The 26,911-nt window shown below is 36.6% G+C and overlaps 1 protein-coding gene across 2 annotated transcripts in view; it reads right to left on the bottom strand.

Annotated features, from left to right (window-relative positions):
- NTRK3 (neurotrophic receptor tyrosine kinase 3) overlaps positions 1–26,911 on the bottom strand; it is a 246,687-nt gene that overhangs the window by 40,725 nt on the left and 179,051 nt on the right. Inside the window, exons 12-13 of one of the 2 annotated variants that reach the window (XM_053464459.1) lie at positions 26,679–26,867; positions 2,592–3,676 (exon numbers count right to left, since the gene is read on the bottom strand). In XM_053464459.1, coding sequence (XP_053320434.1) covers positions 3,558–3,676; positions 26,679–26,867 — 308 coding nt within the window. In that variant the 3' untranslated portion in view covers positions 2,592–3,557. Of the gene's footprint in view, positions 1–2,591; positions 3,677–26,678; positions 26,868–26,911 lie in introns of those variants that run through there. The other variant, XM_053464460.1, reaches the window with a different exon arrangement.

The raw sequence follows: 26,911 nt of genomic DNA, 5'->3' as shown, positions 1-26,911 counted from the left end.
GATGTATGCACCAGCATTTAAATGAATATTGACATACATTTCAATGTATACTTACTTTCTGTTATTTGCTATAGAACAAGTTTAACTTCCATAAGCACACATAAAACTATACTTTTTATTCATAGATGGAACATAATTCCAGTAATGCTGGGTATTAAATTAGAAATTCCTCCATCAAACACAATCACCTACACATGCACTTGCCAATTACGCTTAATAGCTTGGTCTGCTTCGACCCCAGGCAAGGTTCTTCATGATCATAGGAGCCCTTCATTATAACCAGTTTGCCCTATGGGCAATCTCCTTTCCATCGTAGTTTTTAGAGGAAAACAAAGTTATGGCTTGCAGTAAAAATATTTACATACATATATTGAATCTAGACTTTAATTATAAAATCATATATATTTTTTTGTGGTGCTTTTTATATGGATTGTCAGAATTAATCTGCATCATGGTTTCATCTGCATTTTTTAATTATTTGTCTTATTGCTGTGCCGTCCACTCATTGTATATCAGCATAGGAATTTTTGTAAAGTCATTGATTTTTTTTGTGATATCAATGTAATAAAAAAATATGGCGGAGGAGTTCTCATTAAAATGTGGGGGAAAAAAATAAAACATATAACATTTCTAAAAGGACAAAGCTTAAAAAGAGACTTTAACCCAGCGGCACAAAATATAAAAAGCCATTTGCTATTTACTGCAAGACACTGAGCTAATTATTCATCTCTGTAAGTCCGCTATAAAAAAACATTAAACTCACAATTTAAATTGGATGCATTAAATACCAGGCATAACAAAAATGATGACATGATTTTTCATGGCAGCTCTGGAAATGGAAATAATATGTCTTGAACTTTGTTTGATCATCGTCTATGTATGTGTTATATTTCAGTTGACAGTATCTTCTTTTATCAAAAACTGTGAGAAAACTAGGCCAAAAGAGCAGTGTTTAAAATCAGAGTATGTGTAAAAAAGCTAGGTAGGGATAGACCCTGAAAGGTATAGTGGTCTACATGACAACCTTAAAGGTTTGGTGCTCTACCTGGAAACCTTAAAATTCCAGTGTTCTATGTATGCATAAGACGTTTCGCAAGCAGGGGAAAAAAATCAGAAAACTCAATGAAATAGATGAAATTCAAAAGAGAAAGTGTTGAGTTGGAGCGATTATCATGATGAGGATAAATGACATAAAGAGAGAAATATAGGACTGAATAAATATACATACTGAATGGACACAATGGAGGAAGCTAATGTGAAAGAAAAAAAATTAAAGGCAAAAAAAGATAGAGAGGTGAGGATTAAATCACCTGAAAAATGGAGAGAATAAGGAGCACAGATACAAAATGAGTCACTAAGGATGGAGAACAATTTTAAAAGAGGAAGATAATGGGCAAATGGAAAGGAAAGAGAGCCAGAAAGAGAGAAATGCGTGGTGGAATTGAGACATTAGGGAAAACTGCACCAGATAAAGTTGACAATAATAAGTGACAAGATTGGGAAGCAGAGAAAGGAGAAAAAATGGGCCGCAGCTACATGGAGCAGAGAAGACCGAGGCAGAATACAGGGAAAATGAGCCTAGGCCTCCATAGGCATGTAAGAGTGAACAAGATGATTGGAGAAAAGAGGGTTGTAGATGGTAAATGAAAGGAAAATGTGATTTCAAATAATTTATAAAAATCCCACTGATTACATGTTTCATCCATGACATCCATCCCTTTCCACATTCCTAAAGATCACTAATGTCATGGATAATTGTTTCTTTCATTTAATAAAACATTTCTCTAAATGTAGAGCGCATCATTGGATGATACATTGTAAAGCAACCAACATTTTCATCTGATAAAAAATAATTAATATTGGATGTATGACACAGAACTTTTAGAGTTAACATATGATATCTTATACACGACTCCCCCAGTGCAAAACTGGGACAAACACAACCTATGTATTTATGGGGCTAAATACAACAACACAGATCCATTTCATAGAAAATAAACTGTTTATTAAGAAACTGTATATACTGAATATATATTTATATATATATACACAATATTTATGTAACCAGTTTCTATATTATGGCACAATGATTGGTACACTACACATCTGCAGTAGGCCGAACACGAGGTAACAATTTTAATTAAAAATTCAGCCTTAATTTATCTAGATTGTAACCCACAAACTGTTTCAAAAATATCCCTAGTGATATGTGATATCCCTGCAGTCCATCAAAATTTTTAAAAAAGTATCTTTCGTGATTTCTAAAAACATGACAAAAATATGAATTTGCAAAGTAATATATATTTGTGTGTCAATAAATTTGTCGCATTTATCCTTAGATAAAATACTTTGTTTCGAATATGACTTTGCCTGTGTGAATATAATTAATTTTTAAGAGATTTTTTTTCCCTATGATATAATATATATCCAATTTATATGTAAATAATAGGTAATGATATTTATTCCTATCAAATAACTGCTTTGAAGGCTAAATATATAACAGAACATGCCTGTAATCTTAATAATCCCCTATATGTATTTTAAGAGTTTGTATCAGTAAAAAATCCAATTTGCCTGCTTAAATTTATGTATTCTTTTTTTTACGGTTGCATTGGTTAAATACTATTACTATGTGCAGTGCAAAATAATTAAAAAAACAATAGGCACAGTGGTTAACAATTGTTGTAATATTGTTTATCTAGTCTTTTTTTTTTCTCCTCTGTAGGAAAGAAGTGTGATATGTTTTTGTATTTATATATTTTTTTTCCCAAATGGCCATGTCTGTTAAGATTATAGAAAGTAAACGGTATATGTTGGATCAAATTTGCAAGTATTGCTCCTGGGAACAGAGACATCTGTTTTGTTTTGTTTTTTTCTTACCAATTATATAGTCCATCCCACAGCCTATGTACAAGCCATCGCCCCATTTAAACCATCTAAAAAAAATAATAAAATATCTGACGCACAAAAGGTTTGTAAAACATTTCATTGAAAAATAAGTACAATTTGCTTCTTGTTAAAAAAGTATTTTTTTTTTTCATGTTCCATTTTGCAGTTATAGCTGCAGAATACTAGGATGCCTTTTTTCCTTACCAGTCTTCACTCTGTGACTTAAAGTCTCTGCTTTATGACATCTTTTAATGTTGCCATGGTAAAGGGTGATGACATCGTTAATTAAGATGATGTGAAGTCACAGGTTCACAAAGAGAATTCAAACACAGATTCCAAACAGGGAAAACACGACTAAGATGTTTGTTTAACAAGTACAACTAGTGTTTATTTTTAAGATTGTTCCTTTGGGGTCTTTTTCCACTTTTTAAGTTGGTGCTTCTGCTGTTGCTGTGCCATGAGTGGACAAAATTGAAAGCAGTAGCTACTGTAGTTAGAACAACTCTTATCTTTCGACAGAAAATTGTTTCCGTCATATTACAAGTTTTACAACACATAGCTAGTGCACTCTTGTGAAAGAAACATTGGTCCGTAAGAGTTTTGTGTCTCCCATCATATTTTGAGAGAAAAGCCTAAGCTTGACAAATAAAACAGGGAACCTTAGAGGTTTAAAAGACGTGGCGTCCTTTGCTGAAATAAACACCGACGTCGTGAACATAAATGCCTTGGTTAAGTGGTTTGGGGTGTCCGGGAAGGCTTATTGTGTTCAACATATATTCTCTGAAACCTAAAAAAAAGAAAAAACAAAGGCAAAATAAAGGAAAGAAAAACAAAAATAGAAAAATATCTTTAAAGAAAAATAAGCAAATAAATATTACACAACAAAAGTGTCTTTTTTGAAGGAATATTTCAAATAACTGTAACATAGATACAGGATAAAATAATGTATTCTTTTCTAGTGTAAACATGCAGAAACAAATGTAATTTAAAAAAAACTAAACAAAAATGTGGGGGGTATATTTTTCATTACTTGATTTTTGGCATGTTATCATCACTTGGATTTCTGCATTTTTTAATCGTACATTTGTAATAATTGTAAATTTCCAGGATGATCATTTAAAGGGAAAAAAAAATGAAACATCAAAAATAAATGCTTGTTATATAAAAAAGTATATAAAAAATATATTTTTGCACCTAAAAAAAGAAATGGTGTCATATTTGTTAAACGGTATCAATATCTGTATAAGAGAAAAGGAATTTTGAAAATAATTGTAATAGCACAAAAACAAAATGAGTGAATTTAATACTCAGTATTTTTCACTTAATCCCAGTGATTCCTAAAAAAAAAAATGCATAGAATATTTAATGGTGACAATCACATTATGCTAAAAAAAATCTAAGCTTTTACTGTTAATTTTTCATTGCTTTGTGGTCAAACTATATTATAATAATGATATTATGAAAAGATACAGCATCGCGGCAAGTGCACTAGGAAGATAGGAATACTTTTTGCTTTTGAAATGTGTTGCCCTGGAAAAGTACCTTCTGTTAAATCATTTTTGAAATATAAATTATGAAATCTAATGAATTTGAAGTAGCAATTTTTGTACCTTTCTTTCATTTCCTAGAGCGGTCAGAGAAATTATTATTAATTTGAGTCATCATAGTCACTGCTAACAGGTAAATTATAAACGAAGGAAGAAAGACAGAATATATGATACATATGTGTGTGATATATATGTATCATATGTGTGTATATTATATAATATATATTTATATATTATATATTATAATATATAATATATATTATCTTATATAATTAGGACAATACAGTATATATAAATATATATAAATATATATATACACACACATAAATATGTGCCCATGCAAGACAGAACATGCAGAAATTATAAATATAAATGCAAATAGGGTGAAAGTTAACAATTTTGCTCAAAAATGTTTTAATAGTCTCCCTTAAAAAATGCAATGGGAATGGTTACAAAAGGTTGTCACTGTACATACAACTATTATACTAATATCTGGGGACTAAAAACAGACATTTCGCCTTAATATTAAACGTAAGCACAATTATATAAACAACGTGTTATCCGATGTGAAAGTGGCTACTGTTATACCTTCAAAAAGCAATCTCCACTGAATGATATTGGGGAATATATGAAATGCCATGGCTATGTCTTCGGTTTCCGTTCTGGATTTCACCGATCAATTCAAGTAATTTAGAGATCAAACTCTCACTGAAAACTACGTAAAGGCGTAGATAGTCATTACAGCTGTGTTAGTGCTTCTTGAAGAAAAAAAAAAGAACTGAGAAAAATGACTGCCCATCTTAAGTATCGTCGCTCTTTATGTTCAACATTAGATTTGTTAACAGTGTTCAATCTACTAACAAATATAAAATCATATAATAAGGCATTTCTTGCTTTCATACCCTTGAGTTTTGAATGTGTACCCATTACAGTCCATATTTATCAAACTTCAGAAAAATATCTCCCCTGTCAGCATTTTTTTAAAATGGTTTTATAACAGGCATTTGGTGAACTGGAGAAATTTCACAAGTCAACAAAATACCTATTAAATCCTAACCTCTTTAAAACTTGGGCCACCCTTAAGGTAATATTTATTTTCACTTAAAATATACTTCAAATTTGCATTTAGGTAGCTTCCATTTGCAGTTTGATACATCAAGGAGTACATTACACTTGCACCATTTAATAAACAAAGTCCTACCACAAGGCAAAAAAGCCTACAAATAACACTTAAATATTTAACAAGGCTTAACATCAGAAACCTCCAAAATATGTTTTTGATCTGGTTAATCAGAAGTAGTTCTTTTTATCCCACCTATTTACATGTTTTGTTTGCTTTTATCTTGAATTGTGTTTAATTATGTTCTTATTCTTTTGTTTTGTTCTTTTTTTCCCCGTGTACGTGTTTCGACTGTAAAGAAGTATAAGGTGGATAACGCATTTGTTCTGTAAGGTTTCTGCAGGAAGCACCAGGAGCACCTTCTGTGAATAGATGGTAATTAGACTGTCTAAGTGTTCTATATATTATCAACATGATATCATACACTACAGGTCTACACAACCGATCTGTGAATTGGCCTGCTTTTGCCTTTTTTGCCCTTATTGTATTGCCCTGGTGAGGACCTGCAATTTATAGGGCTGAGAAATCTGTCTTCTCCTAAAATGGGCTGAATAAATTCGTATTTGTTTGCATCTAAAAAACGTTTCTTCAAATTATTCTAATCCATCTCATGCTGGTGAGTCAACAACAATAATTATGCGGTTAGAACAGTAAAGAACAATAAAGAATTGTCCTGATAGTTAAGTAAAAGTGATACAAATGTGTCAAAAATACATCAAATAAAAAGAGGTATCCAATTAAAAAAGCTTATGTATAATCCGACTGCTTCCCAATTCTGCAGCTGGCCGGCCATGACGGAGTGAGCGCTAAATACTCTTTATGGCAATGAGGTGCACACTACTGTGAATGGCATACATCAACTCCCATTACTACAATGCATCACCATCATCGAATGAAATTAATGGAGATCCTAATTACGGTAATTATGTAATTCTTTATTTCCATATATCTGACTGTTGCAAATGACATTATAAATGTCATTTTCTAATAATAATGAATGCAGCCTGTTAAATGATGAAGTAGATTTTTTTTGTGTTGTGCCGGGCGTTATCTTCGAGGAATGCCACATTATTTAGGCAAAGATGAAATGACTACCACTTAGAAGTAATTAAATACACTGCGCAGTTTAAATGGTCTAACAGGTTTTCAGTTATTTCTGCCACATAACCATAGACTTTTTATTTTAAATACGTTCAATCAGATTAATGAGCGCTCAACTGCTATACACTGTACATGTACCCAGGAACATGGATAATTTTATAGAATACTCAATGTATCCTTTAATATCTTTACATAAACATTGGATTTCTATCAAATGAGTTTTATTTGACAGGAAGAAGACCGGGGCATCCTCTTTTTGGTCACATGAGAGGCCAAAATTATTAGCACAGGCCACCTGTGCAGCTACATTTAGGAAGTACTACTGAAATGTACTCAAAAACCCCGTTCAAAGGCTTCACGTGGAAAACCTTGTGAAAATATCTCTCATATAGCAATGTAATAATAATAATACAGCTACAGCGTGGTCTACCATTTTTCAAAGGTCTCAGGAAAAACCCTAACAACTGAACAGAGATGTGCGACATGTCTTTTGCATATATACACCCACAAATAATAAAATGATTCCATGATTGCTTAAAGTACATTTTTTAAGCATCTTCATTGTATTTTTTATGATCATTGCATGAACAGGAACGTGAGTCTGATCCTAGACCAAATAGGCAAGAAGAATATTTGGCGCCAAACGTTTTCCTCCATTTTTAGCTTAACATATGATTACACAAAACATTCGGATCGCCTAGAAATGACGTACATCAGGGGCTCCAAGAGGCACAGGGATTTGGGTCCGAATAGGGTGATCTCCTGCTGTACCAGGGGCTGTCATCACTTTATACCTGTCTTCCCACTGCCCGTAGCCCCATGTTTTAGGCACCGCAGACAGCTGCTTGGGATGCCTGGTTTGTTGGGAAATTTAAGTTCTTTTTTGACGGAGCTCAAGCTCAACTCTTGGCCTCAACAACAAAATTCATATTCATAGTTTAAAGGTCAGACAGTGTGTTTAATGATATTAGTATTTTTATATTGCCCTATCTGGACCATGCTGCTGTTAACATGTTGCTCGTTGTTATATATGCACAAGTAACTTGATATTACAGTAGATACCTAAATTAATCATGTGCTCCAGTAATATCACATTTAACTAAGGCACTTTAGAGAAGGAAGCTGTTAAACTTTCTTTAATTTTCTCTATATTTATATTGACATTCCTTTAAATTACTTGTATCTTGCCAAAGTTCCTAAGTATATCCTCTATGTAACTGCTGGTACTCAGTCTGTTTGAAATGCTTCTGTAGATGACACAGGTGGGACACCATTAGTGAACACAGTTACAAAGAAATATATGCGCTAGAATGAGTGAATGAGATTCAGAATTCCTTCTGACTTCATCAGGACTCAATGAAGATGCTATTTGAAAGCCTCGAAATGTAACATAATCTGATATCTTTATATAGGTTTCCTATTGGAGAAAAGCTATACTTTTAACTTGAAATGAATGAATTAGGGTTATGTATTAAAATGTGATTGTAGTGCAAAATCTGAATAATTATCTTACCATTCATACAGTTTACTACCCATATTGTAGTAAAAGTTTCTACATAATGTAGCAATATCAACGGCCAATAACTCCTTTAAATATAGCTGTGGTGGTTGAGTAGACCTTTAGGTCATGGCATAGAAGATCATCATTCTTAATAATAGATAATGACATCGACCAAACCAATTAATATGCCCCTAGTTTTGATTTGAGTTTTCAGAAAATGAATATGGATATTCCCATAGTAGCCAAAAGTATAGTCAAAGCTGATACCTATAATTGGGCTGCAATAGAGTATGATGTAAAGAATATACCTCAGAGGTACCGAAAGCTTATGTTATTTTATTTGTTTATGCTGGCCAATCAACCTTGTCAAAAGACTCAATATTCAAATGTATTATTTAAATATGCATGTGCACATTGATATTTTTGCGAGCAGAGGAGTAACAAAAGATAAAAACAGAAGTTAAACAGTTTGATTCACAGAAAATATCCATTATCTTAATGAGCAAAGCAAAGTATAAATACCTATTAACATTAACCTTTTACATCAACCCCCCCCCCTTGTATAATGGATTGATACTTAAGCCAAGGAATGATATGGTACATAATTATCAAATACACCACAGGGTATGATAATGTTACATTATTAGTCCTCCAGTGAAATATAAGCATTACTATTGAAAACTGATAATAGCCCTGTTTCTTGTTATACCGTATTTGCTCGATTATAAGACGAGGTTTTTTTTCAGAGCAAATGCTCTGAAAAATACCCCTCGTCTTATAATCGGGGTCGTCTTCTAATCAGACCTCAAATAGAGGTCTGATTAGGAGACTAAGATTCAGATCCCCCGCACCGCTGCAGGGGACCTGGATCCTCCTGTCGTCGCCCCCCCCCCCACACACACACTTACCGGTGCTTCCGGAGGTGAAGTTGGCAGCGGGGGTTTGTATGCGTCCGTCGCAAATACCTTCCCCGACTGTCAGAGATCAGAGCTCCAGAGTTCCTGATCTCTGACAGCCAGGGAAGGTATTTGCGACGGACGCATACAAACCCCCGCTGCCAACTCCACCTCCTTCCGGCTGCCGCGGAATGAGACGTCAACCCGCTGCCCCGGCAATACAGCAGGAAATTGGAAGCACCGGTAAGTGTGTGTGTGTGTGTGTGTGTGTGTGTGTGTGTGTGTGTGTGTGTGTGTGTGTGTGTGTGCGTGTGTGTGTGTGTGTGTGTGTGTAGGGCATTTCTGGAATGCCTTACACCCCTATATGCCACTCTGGCACTTAGGGGGTTAAAAGGCATATTATGGGGCAGAGTGGCATATAGGGAGGTATAAGGCATTTCAGGAGGCAGAGTGGCGTTAAGGGGGCATTTAATAGTGCACTCTGCCTCCTGAAATGCCTTATACCTCCCTATATGCCACTCTGCCCCATAATATGCCTTTTAACCCCCTAAATGCCAGAGTGGCATATAGGGGTATAAGGCATTTCTGGAGGCAGAGTGCTCTATATAATGCCTTTTAACTCCCTTAATGCCACTCTGCCTCCTGGAATGCCTTATACCTCCCTATATGCCACTCTGCCCCATAATATGCATTTTAACCCCCTAAATGCCAGAATGGGATATAGGGGTATAAGGCATTTCTGGAGGCAGAGTGGCACATAGGGGGTCAAAAGGCATACCATGGGGCACAGTGGCATATAGAGGGTTAAAAGGCATATCATGGGCCACAGTGCCATATTGGTGTGGCAAGCCTGGGGGCAGATGTGCGTAACTGGGGGACAGGTTGGAAAATACAAGAAATAAAAACAAAAAAAAAATATTTTTCTCAATCATAGCTTTTATTAAAAAAAATAGTTTACATGAATTAACATTTACTGGTAAAACTTTTTTCCTTTAGGGTCGTCTTATATTCAGGCTTTTTCTTTTTTTCCTAAGTTAATATTCAGATTATGGGGGGTCGTCTTATAATCAGGGTCGTCTTATAATCGAGCAAATACGGTAATTAATCCTCCAGTTTCTAGTACTATGTATCATTTTACTGCTTCCGTAACCAGAATGCTATAGAAATTGTAGTCTAGGAAGCAATGACTATGTAGAAAATTAAAGCTATGGGGTATACAAACAGTATGGGAAATTAAAAATAAAATGCTGTCTGTAGTTTGGAAGTGAGCTTTTTTTTCCGTAAATGCGGCATTAGAAGCATTTTTTCTAGTCCTCAACAAATGACGAACAGTAACAACATTGTGCAAAAAGCAACGTAGTCAATTTGGGACAGAATGTCCTCGATGATCTCTCACCGAGTTGTAGAACTGTATGCTCTATACAGAGACGGCTTGAAGAACTTGGGAGCGACGCTCTGTTTTTAAGTTGTAAGGTATTTCATGTAATAAATCCTGCTTACTTGTTCTCTGTTGCTCTACGCGAGAATGAAGTGGAGTGTGACATCTCATATTTAATGTAGAAAGCTGGATATGGTGAGCAGTAAAATGCCACACATCTTTCATTCATACATGCCTATTTCGATACAGACTATACTGCGCTAAGTACTTTATCCAGTTTTTTTCTTCGTGGGGTTCTGATCCTTTGCGAAGGAGAACTGATCTTGCTACATAAGCTCAGATAAGTTTTAAGTGCCTACTTTATATTTTGCACAGTGTGTTTTTACTGTTGGGCATTCTTTATTGAGCATATATTTAGTTGTGGGGCGCTAGGGAAGCTTGTGCTGCTTTTATATATGGCCTCAGCGTGTCAACGTCTGTTTTATTGTATCTTTCCTAGTCCTACTGAATGCCCAAACCCCTTCCTACAAATAATTATGTAAATTACGGACTCATTTCTCTTTGAAAGCAATTTTCAATTGCCATGTGACACAAAAGCAGGTTCTGATTGGTAGTTGCCATGGAAGGCTCTTCCTTCATCATATTCAGAAAAAAAATAATTAAATGAGAGGCTAAAGGGCGCAATTAACGTTTTTGTCTATGTGGAACAGCACCTTTAATTTTGTAATACAGATACCGCTACCTGCATACCCATATACTGCGTTTATTTTTAGTAAATGATTTCACAATATGTGATCCATAAAATAATCTGTCCAATCACTGGTTCACACACTATAGCGTCTCCCATACACTTTTGATAAGACATTTACTGCATTTCCGACATCGTTTCTCTAATTGTGAGCAATGCCTATAGGCAAACTTAGCAATATTATTTTACACGAGTAATTAAATAGATTTTTAGCAAGTGGATTTGTAAACAAATGACCAGAAAATTGTAACAACGCAAGCTCTAATGATAATCATTTGAACCACGGGAGCAACACAATGTATAATCCGAATCTCCCACTATATAATTACCCTCATTACTGACTTGCACATTCTGGAGGCCGATATAAAACGGGGCACACGCTTGGTTCTAAAACTGTGGACGTGTTGTCATTCCAAATACCATAAACCCTTCTAACAAGGTCTTCCGATGCTGGAGAAACAATACCAAAGCTATCTAATAGCAGTAAAACCAGCCATCCCCTCAATATACAAAATGTTACACCAGGCTAGAACTTGTTACAAGCATTGCGCAATGTCTCACAGAAGAATACTGAATCTGTTTAGTCCGTTTCTGTAAAAACAGTGGTTTTATAAAAAAATTTTTCTCTAATAGCCTACTGCACATGAAGCTTCATTAAATAGTATAGAAGCCTATAGGAATAATATCCAGTTTCAAGGCTTTCAGAATAATAATAATAATAATTGGAAAACGTAGAATATTTGGAAGCCATATGGAGACTGACAATAATTCTCCTAAATGGGAACTAAAAAAAATTATAAATATATTTCAGTTTAGTACATTATAACATTTCTGTTTTAAATCAGTGAAAAGAAAAATGTCGGTGTGCTAAGCTACCCCCAGGCTCAGTTTTTTGTTTTAAATCAATGTCAGAGTTGAATAGATCTTTTTCCTAAATCCTCCTATTTCCACCAAGGGAGGTGGCACTACTATATAATCAGATGAAGCCGTTGATTTAGCCCCCAATTGATTTATAAGGCCCCTTGAGAAAATGGAGATTGCAGAGCTACATTGATATGGCCAGGTTTATTGCAAAGTTATTTCATTCATGCCTCATTTGTTAACTATAATATAATTAACTATATAGCTTGTATTATAAAACACAGGATTTGATGGGGAAAAAAAAACCAAAAAAAAAAAACCACAGGATTTGGGAAATACTTCTGATTTATTGAATTCTTGACAAATCTGGAGCTTTATTAGTTCCTTTATTCTTAGGCATGGAAATAATAAATACATTACATGTGCCAGCATACTATCTAGATAACAGTGTTTGCCTTTAATTATACTGCTTCACTATAGAAATAACAGATCAATAAAAAACCATTTATAAGTGATCAACCCGTGGTAGAACACCGCGTGGTCTTTAAATTGGAACATGCTAAACTTTTCCGCTGTTTGCGGCGCCACAGAAAGAATAATACGCTTCTTATCTCGGAGAAATGTTTCCTGCCTTAGAATGTAACCTTTATGTCCTTGTCTGACCTTTTCTTTGTTACCTTATGATATCATGTAGAAGATTTGAAGCCTAATCCCAGTGCAGCTCTGACAGATGGGGACTCAAGAAAAAAAAAGTTTTTTTTTTGAAATATATGAATGTGCTGCTGACATTAAGGCGGTTAACCTTATGTTGAGAAAGGTCTGATTGTACAGTTATTTTCGCAGTGATTTCTGTTTGTACAGGGTACAATACAGAAACAGACCAAAAACTATTGATGGCCAAAGAATTGAGTAAGGGTACCATAGCAGGTGTTCAACGCATCAAATTGTATTATGTACAATGAATAGCAGTTAAAAATATATATTTGTTACAATGGATAGTCTCCTTTTTACCAGCTCCATAAAATATTTTTTCTTCCCCAGCATTCCCTTATTTTCCTCTTAATTAACCCCTTAAGGACAATGGGCGGTCCCTAAACCCATTGAAAACAATGCATTTTAAGCCCGTACATGTACAGGCTTTGTCATTAAGGGGTTAATTTGTATCACACAAACATTGTTTACTTTATTCTTGTAACCGAATAGCACCGATGAACCTTGTAGTCAGTTCATTTTTCTTTGGAATGTAATTAAGCCTCATGTGACCCTTCTAAGTAACAGGAGAAGCATTTCTGAAAATGCTACCGAATATATTCACTAATTAAGCGTGTTGGTAAGATCGCGCAAATATTTTACTGTCTTGAAATCAGAGCATCCCTCCTCTTCCCCAACAGAGACCTCTAACATCAACGTTGAGCTGGACCTTTTGAATTCCATCAGAATGCTAAGGAATTGTTCACTAATTTCTCAATATGTTCACTTAATAAATAGAATCATAAGAATAAAGGCATAATGAATTGGACATCGCATACTAGATAGCTCTTTTATCACGGATTCCTGATCATTTTATTCCAAATAATCCATGGCCTTTATGTAGATAATACTTGCAGATCAGGAGTTGGACACTATGGCCTCCACTAGAAATATAATAAATAAATAATGACTGATTGTATTGTGATATTTCTGCGAGAAGCTTTGAACATAGCTCTTCTTGATCATCTAGACTAGGTACCAAAGATAAAAATTAATACAGGGATTATGAGTTAAAGAATGACGTTCTAGTGGTTATTTTCAGCTCTTTAGCAATGTCATCCATTGAAGAGCCATAACTAAGGTTGCGGTTATGTTACTAAATGTTTAGTGCATCAACATTACTGGAATCTTGCACGCGCAGACATTGAACGCTAACCAACACGCTGAAAATCTTTAGAACCACAACATAACCATGACAATCTGACAGATAAATTGTTCTTCGAACTATGTAAAAGCTTTCTGGCATTAATGATTCAACATTCCTAGCCCAACCACCAAACCATTAAAAAGACAAAACGTCGGTTCCTTGCTCAGGAATATCTTGGTTAGCTCAATTAGTTGCAAACATCAGTTTACCACAGCTTAAACCAACATCACTTAAACAGGATTATAATTGATTTATTTTTACTTAAGGCAGGAAATGGCATTTTCTCCAACCCAAATTTCAATCCGCATGGGGAAACGGCTCTAGAAACAGCCAGGCTTAACAGCTGTTTTCGCACGTGAAGTAAAAGGCAGATCGAGCTTCTTAGCATGAAAATCTATCGAGGGTAGACATAAACTCACAATAACAGTTGCTCAACTCTCAGGGGCAATCTAGATATTTATTTAGACAGAATGCAAATAGCTGATTCACTGAAGCCGTATTTATGAGATTAAACGGCAAACATACATTTACATTTCTTGTATGCTATAAATAAAAGTACCAATCAGATCAATGAGTGTTAAAAAAGAGCAACAACTTATGTGCGATAAACATTTCACATATTGTTATGTTATGTTTTCCATCAAGTTTTTCTTTGTTATAATGAAGTCAATTTTAATTATATTGGAGTTAATGATGTCATTCAAAAATTCCTGGTAAAATAACTGGTTTATATTTTAAAAAAGTCACCTGCCTAACTTTGGTGGTTGATTTTTTTTTTGTTTACATCTTTGAGAATAAACAGAAAAGTTTTGGGTGGCTGGTTTCAGTGGCTTTATGATTAGAATATAGTTTAAGGCTCGTGTTTGCATGAAAAGATGCAGGTTTAATTTATTGACATCCCAATGCTGGTCTTAAAGTGCCAGTGCTGATTCTCATTTCCAGTCCTTTTCAGCTAGGGTCTTCTGTTTGAAGCCCCAAGACCTCGATGGTGGTTTATGTTTCTTCTGTCACTTACCTTTCAGCAGTCCTGCGGCGAGTCTCCCTGCTCTGCCACGGTGCGCGCTGCTTTACTGCTGAGCGCCGGAAATGACGTCATGTTCCGGCGCTCAGCATTACAAACCAGCACCGAGACTGAGCTAGAGGGCTCGCAGAGGAGAGAGAGGAGCGTCGAGCGGGTACTGACAACTATAAGTGAAAACCAAAAAAAAAAAAGGCGCTTGGGGCGGCATAGAGCAGCCTCTTCAAAATTGCCGCCTGGGGCAATTGCCCCACTCTGCTCCATGGTAGGGCTGGCCCTGATTACAATTGACTTATAGTAAAGTATACATGTATGTATCAGACTTTAGTACATATGGGACATCTGTTGTGTGTTTTACAAAAGCAGCCCTACAGTACAGGGGTAAAATGGGGTATAGGAACATGATTACGAGAAAAAGCAGACAGACATTTTGCAGTCACAAAGGAATTCCCATAATTGTAAACTGCTTTAGTTTGGGTTTTTTTGTCTTTTTTAAGATCAACAACAGGGTTGAGCTTGATGGACTTTTTAAGATCTAAATTTCTTTGTTACTATGTTTCGGTGTAAGGTTGCCATAAAGAGCGCATGCTTAATTAACTTACATGTAATTCTTCTTAAAGCAGAGAAGCTCTTCTTTAGATTTTTGGTGTTAGGCTCTTTTATAACAGAGTGCTTAAAATTTCAGCTAAATTTGTATCTTAATCTACCTACTACTACATACAGAATAAAACCCAATATGCGATGTGAAAGACAAGTTTGATGAGCTAATGTTATTAAATTCCCTGTATTAACAATGGTATTTGAATAATTAATTTGCAGCTTATGAATAATGCATTTAGTTGATCTAAGTAATTGCAGATTTTTTTCATATAACAGACCTCTAGTGTGTGATATTTGTAGTTAATTATCAACATTAAAAAGGTAATTCTTTTATTGTGGCCTAAATTTCTGATTCAATTCTGGCAAATCACAGTAATTACATTTATTTGTGCTTTATATCAAATATTAGTAATACTGCTGACATTTTCAATATGTAGAACAAATTCTAATAATTGTGTTGTGTGTCTGTAGAATTTATGGTTTAACTCATTGATAACCAAAGCTGGTTTATGATTTATACTATATATTTGTCTTTTCTGCCACTGTCAGATATTTAAAGGTATCAATTAAATTTAATGGCACAACCCCTGTAGATAGTGGATTCCACATCCTAATTTTTTGTTACTGTAAAGAACCCTTTTCTTTGCTATAGGTGAAAATTCTGTTCTTCAATTCAAAATGGATGACCTCTTGTCCTTTGGACAGTCCTATTGATGAAGAAGTCATCAGAGACTAGTTTGTATTGCCCCTGTATTTACTAGGTCATGAATACCGATGTACAATCTTGGAGTCATGTAGAGGTTTTGGAGGTCACTTTGACACTTTTTAGAAGTCAAGAAATGATACATTGGTAGGGGTTAATTTAAATTAGCACAAAGCACCAGGTGCTAGCAATGAAGCTATGGCTGCCAGCCTTCCAGGCTTTGCCCAGATGGATTAAATAAATTGCTAAATGTGGAACAATCTCTGTGGAAATCAGTGTAATATTCCTGCTGAATACACTGCTCTAACCACATCCCCCAGAATTGCCCCAGTTACATCTACACAAATTCCTCAGAGTTGGCCATGGTTGGAAATCTCCAGTTTGCCTATACATTATGCATAGCTGGGGTGAGACCTTCATGATGCATAGTTTCCAAAGGTTTTCACCCCAACCAAAGCTCACTTACAACTCATTGTTTAGAGAATAAACCTCATAAATCATATTAGACACTAGTGACTACAATTATTCCCAATTGCTTCCATTTGGCGTTACTGGGTAAACTACCCTAACTCTACATGCTTGTCAGTGATTTATAAGCAAAACAAACTAGCACTCCGAAGCTGAACAGGGGTGTTGAGTATTTGTAGAGGTTTTACCATATTTCAGTTCCCATAGTAACAAGCAACATTTATTTACCTCCTTAGCATTAACCCATAGCCCCCTACAGCTGGCATAACTCATCATGGTTCAAAGAGAAATTTGTGAATGATTTAAGCGTAATATTTTTTTGCCAAGGTAAGCAACATATCACTTACTACATGTGAACACTGGCACCTTGAATTATTTATGAATATATTATTATATTATATTCGCACATTCACATCTTGTCAAAGTCAGCAATTTTACATCCTGAATAGGGTAAAATCACGTGAAATGGGCTGCCTTAAATGTTGTAGTTCCCCTCACTATGTGCATTGGTGTAAACTACTGCTTTGGCACTCACTGAGTTAAGACATCAAAGACATGTTACTGGTAAAGTGGCATTGCCGTCTCAAGAGAAACTCTGTGTAATCAACCTTGGGAAGGACGTACTTTATCCTCCTGCTGGAACTGAACGTATTGCTTCTGATGTTCATTGATCCAGGAAGTCTTACACCTGATATTTACAGAGCTTGTCATGTACTGAAACATGATTAACATTAATAACATTGTGTCCCTTCAACCTGAAAAATAATTCCTTATTTTGTCCGATGTGATACGCCCGCATCTACAACGTTCAAAAGTTATTTTAAGCATACGTCAAATTGACTCTAGTTTTGATATATTACAACTGCAGACCCTGTTGAAGATCACGTAGATTATACAATATACGATTGTATATGCAGCAGTGGAATTTCAAAGAAGAATTTGACTTGTTTTACAATTCAAAATTGTTTTTTTGTTTTTCTAGTTTAATGGTTTTGACTCACAAGCTAGTAACAACATTTCGCTTGTAGGCAGGAAAACCCTTTCAGATCCCAGACTGACAGCAAAAGCTGTTGATATTTCTAAAGTCAAGAAAGATAACATTAAAACCTTGGATTTAGCAGCTCTAATTGCTTAATTTCCATGTAGAAAGCCCTTGTGTGTGCTTTATTTTAACTGTCATTCATCCTATTTCATCTAAGCTACAACAGCCAAGACCTCATGAAAGCTGCATACCAAATGCAGCTTTGTACAGTCAAAGTGGGGCTTGTCTTGCTAACACTACATAATACAGTCTGTGAGATTATATACAAAATGTCCTTTAAATGCATTAAGGGACAGCCATAAGCCCAACAGCACCCCAAGCAAGAAGCCCCACGCATGCACGCATCACGTCTTGTAATACATTTAGAACACCATTGCAGACATAGAACTCTTATACACATACTCCATCCATTACAGGAGCTTAACATCCAAGGTAAGCACCAGACTAAATTCTACATATTGTAGTACTGGCACCCGGTACTAAGGTATTGTCCACATTGTGCTAACATATATAATAACTAATTAGAATAAAATGGGAATGTCTCCACTACACGTACAAGGGCAAAGGAAAACTTAGGTTGATCATATAAAGCCGTTATCATAGCAATAGCTGTTCTATATTGTAAATGACAATATGAATTGACAGTTCTAAACATTGTGTTTTAGGGAGGGGGTTGGCTGGGGCATCACAAATCAATATACAAGGGTGTGGGGGCATAAATGAACAAAGGGGGCAATACACAAGGTTGTGGGGGGTCATTAATCAATACTAAAGGGGGCCTGGCTGGGCATCAATACACAAGAGGCACAAATACATAAGGGGCAGTTAATGCAAAGCAGTGTAGAAAATACATTTTTTATGCTTCAGTATGGCAGAGCATGTCCCGGTGTGTGTGTGTGTGTTTGGGTATCAGTGTGGCAGAGCCTGTACTGGTGTGTGTGTGTCTGGGTGTCGGTGTGGCAGAGCCTGCCCTGGTGTGTGTGTCTGGGTGTCGGTGTGGTAGAGCCTGTCCTGGTGTGTGTGTGTGTGTGTTTGGGTATCGATGTGGCAGAGTCTGTCCTGGTGTGTGTGTGTGGGTGTCAATGGAGCAGAGCCGGTCCTGGTGTGTGTTTGGGTGTCGGTGTGGCAGAACCTGTCCTGGTGTGTGTGTTTGGGTGTTGGTGTGGCAGAGCCTGATGTGGGGGGTGTGTTTGGGTGTCAGTGTGGCAGAGCCTGTCCTGGTGTGTGTATGTGTTTGGGTGTTGGTGTGGCAGAGCCTGATGTGGGGTGTGTGTTTGGGTGTCAGTGTGGCATAGCCTGTCCTGGTCTGTGTGTTTGGGTGCCGGTGTGGTAAAGTCTGTCCTGGTGTGTGTATTTGGTCATCTGTTTCTTGGCACTTCACTTTCTGTAGGAATACATTTTAACTATTTAATTTTTACTTATCTAGAGATAAAACATCCTCCTAAATGTGTAATCATTTCAGAGGCCAAAGCATTCCAGGCCCAGAAATCAGTGAGAGGAAAAATAAAGGTATTGTGTTATTTACTCTATTTCAATCTGCATTTTTTATTAAAAAGGATTAGTGGCCCTAAATTGTGGCTTCAAGTGTACTGATGTACTCTCAATCCCATCACATAAGATTCTATCTCATACATCAGCCGATCTCTGATGCCATCTTTATCCAGTATACATGGATGGTGAGGAGTTAAGATTCTGTCCATTCCCAGGTACTTATTTAGGCTTTAACACTTTTGGTTACTGGGATTTTAATAATAATGTGGTATTCTGTTATTGTAAAGGCACAATGTAATATAGTTTTAAAAAGAATGACTTATAGCTATTTGGATGGTAAATAGTTTGGCTCAGATAATAATAAAGTGTAAGGGGTGTGGCGTGTGGGGACAAGAGCTCGACCACGCGATACAATGCATGGGGCTGGTGTCCAAATATTTCCACGGCTACTTTTCATTCCCAGTCCAGCCCTGACTTAAAGGATGTGCTGCTAACGTCCTCGTGCCAGATAACACAGCGCACCTTCAGAGTCCATGCCTCGGCTGGCCAGGGCTGTTTTGGTGGCAAAAGGGGGATCTACACAATATTAGGCAGATGGTCATAATGTTATGGCTGATCGGTATATATCTATGAAATACTCAAATCCTCAGAAGAAAGCACAAGAAAAAGCACATGCAGCTGCAGAGACACAAAACCCATGATTATTATTACTATTAATTGATATGTCGCCATCATATTCCATATTATAGAGCACTTTTTTTTACCAGTTATATAATTTTTTTTATATTTGGTAGCAATACTGGGTAATATGTTAAAAATGTAAATCGCTATGTCTCTTTAAGAACACTGTTATAGCATGCCAACAAAGCATATTCAATACTCATGAGATATCATGTACGTATAGTGATATTTGTAGCATGTATATCACTTTGTATGAATTATCTATGCTCTGTGTGCTTGCACAGTGTTTTAATGTATTTACAAAGAGCCTAGGTAAGTACATCTGCTACCACTCAACAAATCCTGTGTAGAATCGTTTGAAATATAGGTCCCAATTGATTATTTGTTTGTTTTTTTCCCTGTGCCTTTTTTTTAATCAAGTCTACTCTTATACGACTATGCTCTTCATTACTAATTTGCATTCTACTGTATTAAGCTTTCTGCTTGATATATTGCCTTGAAATGTGGTTCATCAGGACACATTAATTTACAGTACTACATGCCAATCACATCAAGGTATATCAGGCACTGTGTAATGGGTTTGAAATGGAAAAATTAATATGATCGCAGACATGGCTCCATAGCTCCCCGTGTGAAGCAAGCTTTCCTTCGGAATCCAAGCTTTGTAATATGATTAAGAACAGTAACTGAGGAATACCTTTCAGGATTTGATGATAAAAGGTTGGAAGTAAGAATGAGATGTAGTGTAAGCAAAAGAACATTGCTCTAAATATCATTAATCAAGCTGATTGCTTTACCCCCCGGGCATTAAGGAAAGACATTTATATGCCGCCAGTAAAGAATAAAGGTTGTGTGTTCTTTCTGATAATTTGCTGTCTGCTTTTAACCCTGAAGCTGCTCCAGAAACTCCATTGATTTTACCGCTCCTTGGTGCCAGTCATGGTAGGTCATCACCAGTGGACGCAAAAGTGGTACTGTGGCTCGGCCTGGTGGCAAAGCGATAAAGTGCCCCAAAACTGGAACTGTCTCAAGTAAAAATAGGATGGTTGGGAGGTATGCTGTTAAGCATTCCACATAAACCCATCCCTAGGCTGATGGAAACTTTATCACAAGATGTACATACAATAGGAAATCTCTGTACTTCAGTTTTTAAGATTACATAATTTAAATTCTGGCAAATTCTGAATAAGGCTTTTAATACAAGGTCCAAGTCATTTATTTATTAGCTTTAACTACGTGTGCTTCACCATCAGATGTATTGCATTATAAATCAGAAATATTCCAGGATGCTGAAAATGCAACTGAGTAATAATGTATTATGCCAGGAACATATTTATAGGTTCTGAAGGTTTCTTTTTCCTTCTCTTCTCATTGTGATTCATAGATTGCTAGCTTTATGTAACACGACACCGCCATAACGAATGCATTATATGGTTTTAACTGGGTTAACAAGGGTTTCTATAGACTAAATTTGTGATATTTGGCTGGACCTACAGGGCCATTTAGAAGCAAAGTGGGGCACAGCACACCTGGTGGTGTCGTATAATTATGGTGGAGGTCTACAGACCACAAAGTGGGGGCTGCTTGTGGAATTTGGTCAGCAGCTGCGCAGACCTCTAACATGCCTTGCAGACCCCAATGGTTTGATATATATATATATATATATATATATATATATATACACATACACAGAAATCTCCTTACCTAAGCAGTCTACATCTTTTGTTGTATACATATATCAATTAAATCAATTTATCATTAATACAATTATGTAAATGTGATGCTAAATTGCTGATTGCAGATTACAGTTTAGCGATCACATGAATTAAGAAGTGATCTAATGCCTTATATAAGCACAGTATATACTCGCTGGAAAAATCAGGTTTGCCTCCAGGAAATCAGATGCGCACCCTTCATCTTAATCACCCGCACCCCCCGACCATCCGCAGGCCACTCACAAATCTAATTCCTTTCTTCTATAAACCTAGCATGTACAGTTTAAATGACCTGGCACAAAATAGTGCAAGTACCCTTCAAGTGCTGCGGGAAATACATTATGTGCAGTTCTGAGGTCACGGTTTTGTTTATCACGGAGATGTGAGACATTATGACAGATGCACCAATATGTATTCTATAAGAACTGATGAATAATCCATACAGCTGAAAACAAGGGTAATCTATGGACACTTCTCAGTGACTTAGTTATTAAAAGCACACACAAGAGCGCCCACTGCCTGAATGAAGCGATTCAAAATAATCCAATGTTAACACACACAGATCTGGGAAGGTTGTAGCACACTGCGAACTTCAACTCCTAACATCCTCAGGAAGCTCTATGATTATTTAAATGTTGATGCGTTATTGTTCAACAGAAAAGGTGCTGTCAGAATAGATTACCTATCATCCTCCAGGCACTGTACACAAGGCAGAGGTTTGCGCTAAAGAGGACCTACTATACCTTGGCTCACACATCAATGTAAACATAATGTATTATCGTAGTACTAGAGATTTATAGAATGTAGTGCTAAAGGTTTACTTAACTTACTGGTTTTGCAATAGGTTGGTATAGTGCTGTGATGGTGCAACCAAAACATAACGGTGAACGCCACCGATCATATGCATTTTAAAAGTACATATGACAACTTTGTGTCCGTAATTCATTTTGCATGCAAATATATAGAAGGATCAGTGAGAACCCTTAATATACATATACATTGTTTCCCCAAACCCAAGCTCCTTGGCTTTCAAAAGATGCCTTCAGACAACTCCAGCACCGGCTTGCGTGAGATTGCCTCCTCCTTTAACAAGACCCCCGAGACCCCCCTCTGTGCACGCAGGCAGAAAGGACTCTCACTCATTCCAATGATTTGATGCTTCAAGCAAAATAAACTGGTAGAAATTTTCCGATATTCATGCTTTGTTTTTGCGAAATAAGACTTTGTTCTTTTTGTCCTCCCCTGCCTGGTTCCTCTGAAGCAGACAGTATATTTAAGTACACTGTGCATGCAGTATAACATATATCAGTTTAAGATGAATGCAAGTAAAATGCCTATTGAAACGAATGAGACTTCGACTCCCAGCCTTGTGCTTGGCCACAACAACTTGCAAGGTTGCGAGTTAAAATCCTGTTCACTTTTATGGGAGCTCAACTCTTGTACTTGCAAGTTGATATAGCATGTGAATGCACACACAGCATATTTCTTTTGTACATTTCTCTAGTTCTTTTTCCTGCTTTCTGTTTGATTCATAAATGATGTCGAACTTGTCATTTCAACATCCCAATGCATATCTCAGCCAGCATGAAACCCGGTTATTGATACAAACTGGGTTTCAATTTTGTTGCTTTTTTGTCTGGACACTACAGAACCAATATAACGGCTGGTCTAGCTATTACTTAGCATGTGCCGCATAATAAACCAGTGTGCTATACAATATTCAGAGGGTGAATTGCTTTATGGATAAGGTCACTTCCATGAATAGTCTTCACTAGGTTCACAGAAACATTACCTTCCTCCCTTGTGATTCCTAAATACCTTTTTTTAGGCACCAGAGTGTCTACCAAAGTCAATATCATCACTGATCGGTGAAGCTGAAGCTGAAATATACTTCAGCCCCAAGTGACTGGAACTGATGCCTGTCTCCTTCTTCAGCTGGTAATCTGGAAGGTAGCAGTCAACAAAGTCACGTAATGAAGCGTCACATGACTCCACTCTTCTAGTAGGGCATCTCGCACAGCCGGAAAGTAAGCAGAGCCAGGTGCCTGCCAGTGGTTGGCTGGTGTGTGTTACACTCTCTACTCACACCTGGAAACTCCGGCATGCCCCACTGGAGTCCGGCATGCCCCACTGGAGTCCGGCATGCCCCAATCCCCGCCCACTTCCTCATTAAAAGTAGTCAGTTCCCCCGGTTGACGGCGGGAACACCTACTGATGTCAGCGGGACCGCCCGCAACCCTTCATCAGCTGGACGGCCCACTGACGTCAGCAAGACTTCCTACCTGCATCCCGCAAGGGGGGCTTCGGGTAGCTTCCCAGGTATGACTCTGCTATATGATAACTTTTTATTCTCAAAAGACAAATTGTTGCTAAAATGCCCCTCAAAAACAGGACTTTGCCTGCTCTGGAGAGGTGAATTCAAACCATGGCAAACGGGGCAGAGGACATACAGTAAGTTCACTGTTTGCTCAAGGGGAAAAGCGCCCTAGGGTTTGCACTTCTCAGACTGCTCGTCTCACATTAGGTAGTTTAATTCCTTATTTTGGAGCTTGTAGAGTACTAAAACTAAAAGCTATTTTGAGATTCTTAGTTTCAGGTGTTAAGGAAACATAGGAGCAAAGATGATCAAACAACCACAATCATTTATAGAGCCTTGAATACATGGAATGCTCCTGCGGTTTGGAAAAGTCCATTGGTTGCTATGGTAATTAGACCACTGTTCAGACCACACGCCAGGACCACCTTAATACAAAAGCCCCATAGAATATGAAACTCGCTCAATCATCGTCTGGATAACTAAAGACTTGTATCAATATCACTTTAAGAAGCCCTGGAAAAAATATGTTGGTTACCCTTAATTTGATTTCTAAAAAAAGGTTTAAACTTCTGAACCCCCATTTGTCTGTAATTTTCTGTATGTAAATATCCTATAAAATCTTACATGCTACTCTCAATTTGTCTCATTTAAAGAGAACTAAACAATTAACTATGGAAAATCAAGCACTTTGCGCATGCAATTAATGTAAGGTGCACAGCTGTAGAATCCTTTGTGTTTCTGATGTAGAAAAGAAAGCAATTATTCACATTTGACAAGAAAAATATACAAAACACCGATCAACAGCGATTGCCTAAGAACTCTCTAAATATTTTTTTTCCACATAGATTTTGTAGAAAATAGCTCTGGAAATACTAAGTGTATTTATAAATGCATTATGTCCCAAATTGCAAACTGCTTACCTTTAGTATATATTATTGAAAGGCTTTCACATTTCATTTTTCTATTTTTTTCCTCCCTCTAAAATTAGAGGTAAACATATTGAAATGTGGCACTGTGCTTTTAGTCGTTGACCGATTACCGTTCTCGATTTTCCTCTGCCACAATTAAGATTATGACAAATCTTTATCTTTCATTCACTACACGTCCCATTACAGTAAAAAAATATATATATCAGTAACCCAAAGGCCACATGGAGCTAGAGGTTATAACTTTGCCACCCCATGGGGTTGATATACCTCACAGCTGGATACTTTATACCGATGCCATCAAATAACTAATGATTTGGAGAAGTTATCACTAGATTGCCTATTTTTTAACCTCTTGATCTAAAATTGAATTGAAAAAAGCAGAAAATGAGATGGCCCAGCTTGCATTTATTTAGATAGAACTTGGTGCAGTTAAACAGAAAACAAAAATTATGATTATTTTACCTCCCTTGAATAAGCATCTCTTTGTCAGCATAGATAAATATAGCTTTGCTTTTTAAGATTGATATTTAAGATTAAGATCTTGGTGAAAGTGCTATTTTTTTGGGGGAAAAACATCAGGATCATTCCACCTTTTTTGTACTTTAACCATAGAATCGCAGGGAAAATGGATGGTAAATATAATACTCTACATCTAAGGTTTAATAAAGAAGTGTAAGTAGCTTTAAATGTGAATCTTCCACTCGTGCTTGCTTTACATTCAGAAGTTATCCATAAACAACCCCGGTGTTGCCCAACTGTTTTTTTTACTAGGCATTAAGGAAATTGGAACCAAGACTGATTTGGGGGACTTTGATAAGAAACAAATTTAATTTCTCTGTTTGCCCATAACTTGGCTGTCAAAATTCTTCGTTGTCCCCCTGACCCCTGAATATAAATAAAAATAACAAAATACAGCATACAAATGACCAACACAGTATGTTTCTGTTGGCACAAAAAGTATTACAATATGAAAAACCAAGAGGCTCTGAGCGTTTTCTTTCTCAGTATTAGGACAACCATTAGTATCTGTGATTTCAATATGTCATCTGCTATTAATACGCCGAACGAAGTGAAAAGAAATAAACATCCGTCATCGTAAGCCATAAGCAATTTTTGTTAGTATAGCGGAGGCAAAAATCTATATTGTGCCGATGTTCCATTAATAGAACATTATAGAAGTGTTGCTTTTCACAGGCTGTAATTTAGTAACGTGTATTGACATCGTGTCCTTTTATGAGAAACTAGCAGGTAAGCAGACTGGAAGATAGACAAAGGACAGGAGCTCGGATACGTCTGTGCTTTAATAAAAATTCTGCAATTGTTATAACACACAGTACATTAAGTAGAAATTGCAATGGAAAAGACTGTGTGCTCTATTGCATTCAGGATGATCCAGGTGGCAATGAGGCGCAAGAGTCAATCATTCTAGGTCACTAAGTAAATGATACATAGATCTGTAAAATAAGCAATAGGGGTAGAGGTGCTGGCTGCCCTTTTTCTCTAGTTAACCCCAAAATATCCAAGAATGCAAGTCATTTAACCATTTGGATGATCAAACGGTGTGTGAAAAGCCTGATCCCACTGGACAACTCAACTGCTTTATCACATCATCTACAAGTAGCCTTCATGTACACTATTAATGGACAGTGTTAACATTTGTTTTCACTTGTTAATAAAATGTTTACATAGTGGTATTTCGTGTGTTAAAAATATTTGTGCCAACCAATCAGATTCTTCATTTATATAAATAGGTGTTTTGTGGATTGTAATACTTACATGTGTCTGGCTTGTGACAGTTGTGACCTTGCCGGAAATACTGAGGGTTTTCAATAACCGGGATCCGCGTCATTCCAATCACAACGGTATCTGGTCCGGCATCTAGCGATGATGGGGTGGTTATTCCATGGTTTATGTGATGCAGAGGACTGGCGGAATCTTCTTCCCCGCTAATAACGGCCACGGGTCCTAAAATAAGCATAATTCCGTTAAAAAAAAACTATTCATAATGA

Source organism: Spea bombifrons, chromosome 4 (assembly GCF_027358695.1).
Source record: "Spea bombifrons isolate aSpeBom1 chromosome 4, aSpeBom1.2.pri, whole genome shotgun sequence".
Taxonomy (NCBI): domain Eukaryota; kingdom Metazoa; phylum Chordata; class Amphibia; order Anura; family Pelobatidae; genus Spea; species Spea bombifrons.
Note: the sequence above shows the minus strand (reverse complement) of the source record. Positions and strands in the feature narration are given on the sequence as shown.